This window comes from Salvelinus alpinus, chromosome 18, assembly GCF_045679555.1.
Source record: "Salvelinus alpinus chromosome 18, SLU_Salpinus.1, whole genome shotgun sequence".
NCBI lineage: Eukaryota > Metazoa > Chordata > Actinopteri > Salmoniformes > Salmonidae > Salvelinus > Salvelinus alpinus.
The window spans coordinates 10,725,368-10,732,867 of record NC_092103.1 but is presented as its reverse complement, the minus strand read 5'-3'; the positions used below and the strand labels follow the sequence as shown (position 1 = coordinate 10,732,867).

The 7,500-nt window shown below is 44.9% G+C and overlaps 1 protein-coding gene across 3 annotated transcripts in view; it reads left to right on the top strand.

Annotated features, from left to right (window-relative positions):
* The window catches only part of LOC139543735 (A disintegrin and metalloproteinase with thrombospondin motifs 6-like), an 89,527-nt gene that overhangs the window by 38,006 nt on the left and 44,021 nt on the right, over positions 1-7,500 (top strand). For 2 of the 3 annotated variants that reach the window (XM_071350100.1, XM_071350099.1), the window contains exon 12: positions 5,821-5,928. In XM_071350100.1, the coding sequence (XP_071206201.1) occupies positions 5,821-5,928 (108 nt within the window). The remainder of the gene's footprint in view (positions 1-5,820; positions 5,929-7,500) is intronic. The other variant, XM_071350101.1, reaches the window with a different exon arrangement.

The window sequence follows — 7,500 nt, the reverse complement described above, 5'->3', positions numbered from 1 at the left end:
TTAAGGGTGTTATCTTCTTAATCAGGGGTTAAGGGTGTTATCTTCTTAATCAGGGGTTACGGGTGTTATTTTCTTAATCAGGGGTTAAGGGTGTTATCTTCTTAATCAGGGGTTAAGGGTGTTATCTTCTTAATCAGGGGTTAAGGGTGTTATCTTCTTAATCAGGGGTTAAGGGTGTTATCTTCTTAATCAGGGGTTAAGGGTGTTATCTTCTTAGTCAGGGGTTAAGGGTGTTATCTTCTTAATCAGGGGTTAAGGGTGTTATCTTCTTAATCAGGGGTTAAGGGTGTTATCTTCTTAATCAAGGGTTAAGGGTGTTATCTTCTTAGTCAGGGGTTAAGGGTGTTATCTTCTTAGTCAGGGGTTAAGGGTGTTATCTTCTTAATCAGGGGTTTAGGGTGTTATCTTCTTAGTCAGGGGTTAAGGGTGTTATCTTCTTAATCAGGGGTTAAGGGTGTTATCTTCTTAATCAGGGGTTAAGGGTGTTATCTTCTTAATCAGGGGTTAAGGGTGTTATCTTCTTAATCAGGGGTTAAGGGTGTTATCTTCTTAATCAGGGGTTAAGGGTGTTATCTTCTTAGTCAGGGGTTAAGGGTGTTATCTTCTTAGTCAGGGGTTAAGGGTGTTATCTTCTTAATCAGGGGTTAAGGGTGTTATCTTCTTAATCAGGGGTTAAGGGTGTTATCTTCTTAATCAGGGGTTAAGGGTGTTATCTTCTTAATCAGGGGTTAAGGGTGTTGTCTTCTTAATCAGGGGTTAAGGGTGTTATCTTCTTAGTCAGGGGTTAAGGGTGATATCTTCTTAGTCAGGGGTTAAGGGTGTTATCTTCTTAATCAGGGGTTAAGGGTGTTATCTTCTTAATCAGGGGTTAAGGGTGTTATCTTCTTAATCAGGGGTTAAGGGTGTTATCTTCTTAGTCAGGGGTTAAGGGTGTTATCTTCTTAATCAGGGGTTAAGGGTGTTATCTTCTTAATCAGGGGTTAAGGGTGTTATCTTCTTAATCAGGGGTTAAGGGTGTTATCTTCTTAGTCAGGGGTTAAGGGTGTTATCTTCTTAGTCAGGGGTTAAGGGTGTTATCTTCTTAGTCAGGGGTTAAGGGTGTTATCTTCTTAATCAGGGGTTAAGGGTGTTATCTTCTTAATCAGGGGTTAAGGGTGTTATCTTCTTAGTCAGGTGTTAAGGGTGTTATCTTCTTAGTCAGGTGTTAAGGGTGTTATCTTCTTAGTCAGGGGTTAAGGGTGTTATCTTCTTAGTCAGGGGTTAAGGGTGTTATCTTATTAATCAGGGGTTAAGGGTGTTATCTTCTTAGTCAGGGGTTAAGGGTGTTATCTTCTTAATCAGGGGTTAAGGGTGTTATCTTCTTAATCAGGGGTTAAGGGTGTTATCTTCTTAGTCAGGGGTTAAGGGTGTTATCTTCTTAATCAGGGGTTAAGGGTGTTATCTTCTTAATCAGGGGTTAAGGGTGTTATCTTCTTAATCAGGGGTTAAGGGTGTTATCTTCTTAGTCAGGGGTTAAGGGTGTTTATCTTCTTAGTCAGGGGTTAAGGGTGTTATCTTCTTAGTCAGGGGTTAAGGGTGTTATCTTCTTAATCAGGGGTTAAGGGTGTTATCTTCTTAATCAGGGGTTAAGGGTGTTATCTTCTTAATCAGGGGTTAAGGGTGTTATCTTCTTAATCAGGGGTTAAGGGTGTTATCTTCTTAGTCAGGGGTTAAGGGTGTTATCTTCTTAATCAGGGGTTAAGGGTGTTATCTTCTTAATCAGGGGTTAAGGGTGTTATCTTCTTAATCAGGGGTTAAAGGTGTTATCTTCTTAGTCAGGGGTTAAGGGTGTTATCTTCTTAATCAGGGGTTAAGGGTGTTATCTTCTTAGTCAGGGGTTAAGGGTGTTATCTTCCTAGTCAGGGGTTAAGGGTGTTATCTTCTTAATCAGGGGTTAAGGGTGTTATCTTCTTAATCAGGGGTTAAGGGTGTTATCTTCTTAGTCAGCGGTTAAAGGTGTTATCTTCTTAGTCAGGGGTTAAAGGTGTTATCTTCTTAATCAGGGGTTAAGGGTGTTATCTTCTTAGTCAGGGGTTAAGGGTGTTATCTTCTTAGTCAGGGGTTAAGGGTGTTATCTTCTTAATCAGGGGTTAAGGGTGTTATCTTCTTAATCAGGGGTTAAGGGTGTTATCTTCTTAATCAGGGGTTAAGGGTGTTATCTTCTTAATCAGGGGTTAAGGGTGTTATCTTCTTAATCAGGGGTTAAGGGTGTTATCTTCTTAGTCAGGGGTTAAGGGTGTTATCTTCTTAATCAGGGGTTAAGGGTGTTATCTTCTTAGTCAGGTGTTAAGGGTGTTATCATCTTAGTCAGGGGTTAAGGGTGTTATCTTCTTATCATCCCAAGGAGACATAATTGTTTTCTTAGCACCTGGGATGGGTGTGCCGCATATCTCACTAACCTATCTTAAAGAGATGGATGAGGGAGGTTTACACACACACACACACACACACACACACACACACACACACACACACACACACACACACACACACACACACACACACACACACACACACACACACACACACACACACACACACACACACACACACACACACACACACACACACACACACACACACACCACAGTTTGGTGAAATAAAATCATTACCCCCTCCCACCACCATGAAGAATAACAACCCAAGGTAAATAAAGAGACACGGGCAGAGAGAGAGCTGAACCAAGCCACAGACACAGGAGATGTTGAATGAAAGCCACAAAGAATTAATGAACCAATACGGACACACAAAAAAAAAGAGTCTGCCATTAGCCGAGATCAAGAGAGTTTATTTTGTTTCATTGAAAGAAATATCTGACAGCAGATTACTACGGGCCCCAAATCAAACCCTGTCATTTTGGCTCTTAAGCTCATAATTGTGGTTTTAGATCAGCATGAAAGACAGCCATTTCTGAAAGGAGAGCATTCCTCCACAGCCTGGCTCAGCTGTGCTGCTCTGTGCTGGGCTGCGTCCACAGCATTAGAATGTAGTCTTTCAACTAGTAGGGTTATGGATTCTGACAGTCAGGTCTGTTTCACTCAGCCAGCTGTCTGGCAAAGAGTTGTCTATAGTTTAGAGCTTGCTGGTTGGACCCATGTAGCCATAGAAACAATTAAAGGATCTATGACTTGATAGTGTTTGCTTTCGGAGTTGATGTACTGTAAGGGGGCGTCTTTGGGACACGGTTACCCTGTAGAGACACACACGGTTACCCTGTAGAGACACAAACGGTTACCCTGTAGAAAACACACACATGGTTACCCTGTAGAGACACACAAGGTTACCCTGTAGAGACACACACGGTTACCCTGTAGAGACACACACGGTTACCCTGTAGAGACACACACGGTTACCCTGTAGAGACACACACGGTTACCCTGTAGAGACACACACGGTTACCATGTAGAGACACACACGGTTACCCTGTAGAGACACACACGGTTACCCTGTAGAGACACACACGGTTACCCTGTAGAGACACACACGGTTACCCTGTAGAGACACACACGGTTACCCTGTAGAGACACACACGGTTACCCTGTAGAGACACACACGGTTACCCTGTAGAGACACACACGGTTACCCTGTAGAGACACACACGGTTACCATGTAGAGACACACAGAGCAGAGCAGGCCCTGCTTTAGTGCCATGAAAGACTAAAGAGAAGAACTAAAAGATATGTAGCACTTTACAGTCTCTGTTACACTTGACGGTTGCGGTGACATGTTTGTGTCCTGCTACTCAACTGGTCTCTCTTTCCACCAGTCCTCTTACCCTACAGCTGTAGTGGGTTCTAATAGGAACAAACAGCCCAGCGGAAAAGTTGGACTGTTGCTTGCACTGAAAGGAAAGGACAGAATGGCGGCAGTTTGGGAACATGTTTGCTCCTGTGGAATAACATAAAATACGTTTTTTGGGGGTTTGTTTTTTGAACGGACTCACGGAAGTGGAATATTTGAGCGGTCGTTTCTAACGGACTCGCGGAACGTCGGAGTCACCGGGAAGGGCAGGAGATACCGTTGGTTCTGAAAGGGCGATGACGTCACAGAGGTCAGATCTCAGCGTGAAACAGGGAAGACATTCGTTTCGCGGCCACACAGGGGGGGGGCGGACACAAAGTGTCGAGCTAAGTTATACGAGTAATAACTTTGAGAACGTCACTGACAACCAAACTGCCTCTCACCCCACAGCAACCCCCCCCCCCCCTGCAAAGACCGGGACACGCCTTCATCGCGTTGCTCGTCCTGAACCCCAGTTCCGTCGCAAGGCGAGGAGGGGAGGAAAAACAAGGGTTTGACGGCTAAGTGACGTCTAAGTTACTGGCGGGCCCCCCTGATCCGCTGCTCACTTTAACCCTTCGCCAACCCTCCCGCATCCTCTCTGTTAGCTAGCATAAATCTGCCGGACCAGGTCTGGGTCACATGTCCATCCATACCCGGTTCTCCTTCTGACCTTTCAGCCAGCTCTGAACGGGAACAGTGGGGAAGCCAGAGAGGAGGGAGGGTGAGGTTTTATGTGGACGGGGTGGGGGGGTGGGGCAGTGAGGGGGGGGGGGGGGTTATTAAAAGCAGCTGGGAGTGGTGCAGCGAGACAGGGCAGACTCAGAGTGACAGTTTGCAGCTTTATTTCATCTATAGCGTCTAGCAGCAGTAGAGACCAGTAGAGACCAGCGGGGCCTGGACTTTATTTACTGACCCGTGGGGTCAGAACCTGGGCTCAGGGCCGTAACTCTTCTTCATGACGCTGCTCCTCTTCTCCTCCGCCGTAACACAGTTATCCAGTAAAAGCCTTTGAAGTGGAGCGCCCGGAGGGGGAACTATAGAGGTTTAATGGGAAATCTAATGCAGGCTTGTGCAGCGCTGTCCTTGTTACACGCATTCACTTATACAATTTTATTCATTCCAGACGAGAGTCTGACTGGGATTCTCTCTCTCTCTCTCTCTCTCTCTCTCTCTCTCTCTCGCTCCCCCCTCTTTCTCTGCGACACGAAGAGTTCTCCCGCTGTTGTAAGAGCAAGGAGATAAGATGGATAAATTGCAGAAACAGAAGAAGTTGTTTGTTTTCAAACTTCCTGTTTTTTTGTTGTTGTTGTTATGTCTACAATCCCTGTTCCTTGAGACGCTCTCCTCTCTGAGGGACAGTTTGAGCGGCTCTTATGTTGTGAGTGCCAGAGTGGTTTCCTATAACTGGTTAACGGTGGTTTCTGCGAACTGACGTCAACCGCTCTCTGTTGAGGTCTGGAAGGTAAACGTGACCGGGCGTTAGTCATTCTGCTGTTGCTCCAGATGACTCGTTCTCCTTCAGCACAGAGGGACATGAGTAGCATGGGTTGACCTTTGGAGTATCGTCTCTTATTATTGAACTGAGTCCAAAGCACAGGGCTCAATCCGTCAGACCCGGGTCAAATATATAGGTCTCATACTTCCAAATATTTCTGCTGAGCCTGAGTTAGTTTGCCTGGTGAAATGGAACCTATGAAATAGTCCAAAGTGACGCCAAACCGTGCAAACTCTATTTGACCCAGGTCTGCTGTCCTTTTAAGGGAAAGCAATATGAGGGATGCCTACAGCCAGGCATTTTCTCCCCTCTCTAGCTCTTTCACCTTAATGCAGATGAAGGACAGGAGATGAGGAGTGGAAGCCACATAGGTCACATAATGTATTTATTTTCGTCTCTAAGGCACTTCCACAGCCCTGTCTCTGTCCATTTCTCTACCTGTAATACACTCTCTGCAGCGAATTGCTTTATTCTGACCAACTTGCTTTCGCCTCCTTTCCTAGGAAGTGTGTAGAGAGCTCTGGTGCCTTAGCAAAAGCAACCGCTGTGTCACCAACAGTATCCCTGCTGCTGAGGGGACCCTGTGTCAGACTGGCAGCATCGAGAAAGGGGTAAGTCTAAACGCACTAGTTGTCTCCTGTAGTTTACACTGGCTCTCTCCTTCACCTCGATACCAACAGCCCTATCTGTCTCTCTCTGTCTCTGTCTGTCTCTCTCTCTCTGTCTCTCTCTCTCTCTGTCTCTGTCTCTGTCTCTCTCTCTGTCTCTCTCTGTCTGTCTCTCTCTCTGTCTCTCTGTCTCTGTCTCTGGCTCTGTCTCTCTCTCTGTCTCTCTCTCTGTCTCTCTCTCTCTCTGTCTCTGTCTCTCTCTCTCTCTCTCTCTCTCTGTCTCTCTCTCTGTCTCTGTCTCTCTGTCTCTCTCTCTCTGTCTCTCTCTCTGTCTCTGTCTCTCTCTCTGTCTCTCTCTCTGTCTCTCTCTCTGTCTCTGTCTCTCTCTCTGTCTCTCTCTCTGTCTCTCTCTCAATTCAATTCAATTCAAGGGGCTTTATTGGCATGGGAAACATGTGTTAACATTGCCAAAGCAAGTGAGGTAGATATTATACAAAAGTGAAATAAACAATACAAATTAACAGTAAACATTACACATACAGAAGTTTCAAAACAATAAAGACATTACAAATGTTATATTATATATATACAGTGTTGTAACAATGTACAAATGGTTAAAGCACACAAGTTAAAATAAATAAGCATAAATATGGGTTGTATTTACAATGGTGTTTGTTCTTCACTGGTTGCCCTTTTCTTGTGGCAACAGGTCACAAATCTTGCTGCTGTGATGGCACACTGTGGAGTTTCTCCCAGTAGATATGGGAGTTTATCAAAATTGGATTTGTTTTCAAATTCTTTGTTGATCTGTGTAATCTGTGGGAAATATGTCTCTCTAATATGGTCATACATTGGGCAGGAGGTTAGGAAGTGCAGCTCAGTTTCCACCTCATTTTGTGGGCAGTGAGCACATAGCCTGTCTTCTCTTGAGAGCCATGTCTGCCTACGGCGGCCTTTCTCAATAGCAAGGCTATGCTCACTGAGTCTGTACATAGTCAAAGCTTTCCTTAAGTTTGGGTCAGTCACAGTGGTCAGGTATTCTGCCACTGTGTACTCTCTGTTTAGGGCCAAATAGCATTCTAGTTTGCTCTGTTTTTTTGTTAATTCTTTCCAATGTGTCAAGTAATTATCTTTTTGTTTTCTCATGATTTGGTTGGGTCTAATTGTGCTGTTGTCCTGGGGCTCTGTGGGGTGTGTTTGTGTTTGTGAACAGAGCCCTAGGACCAGCTTGCTTAGGGGACTCTTCTCCAGGTTCATCTCTCTGTAGGTGATGGCTTTGTTATGGAAGGTTTGGGAATCGCTTCCTTTTAGGTGGTTGTAGAATTTAACGGCTCTTTTCTGGATTTTGATAATTAGTGGGTATCGGCCTAATTCTGCTCTGCATGCATTATTTGGTGTTTTACGTTGTACACGGAGGATATTTTTGCAGAATTCTGCATGCAGAGTCTCAATTTGGTGTTTGTCCCATTTTGTGAAATCTTGGTTGGTGAGCGGACCCCAGACCTCACAACCATAAAGGGCAATGGGCTCTATGACTGATTCAAGTATTTTTAGCCAGATCCTAATTGGTATGTT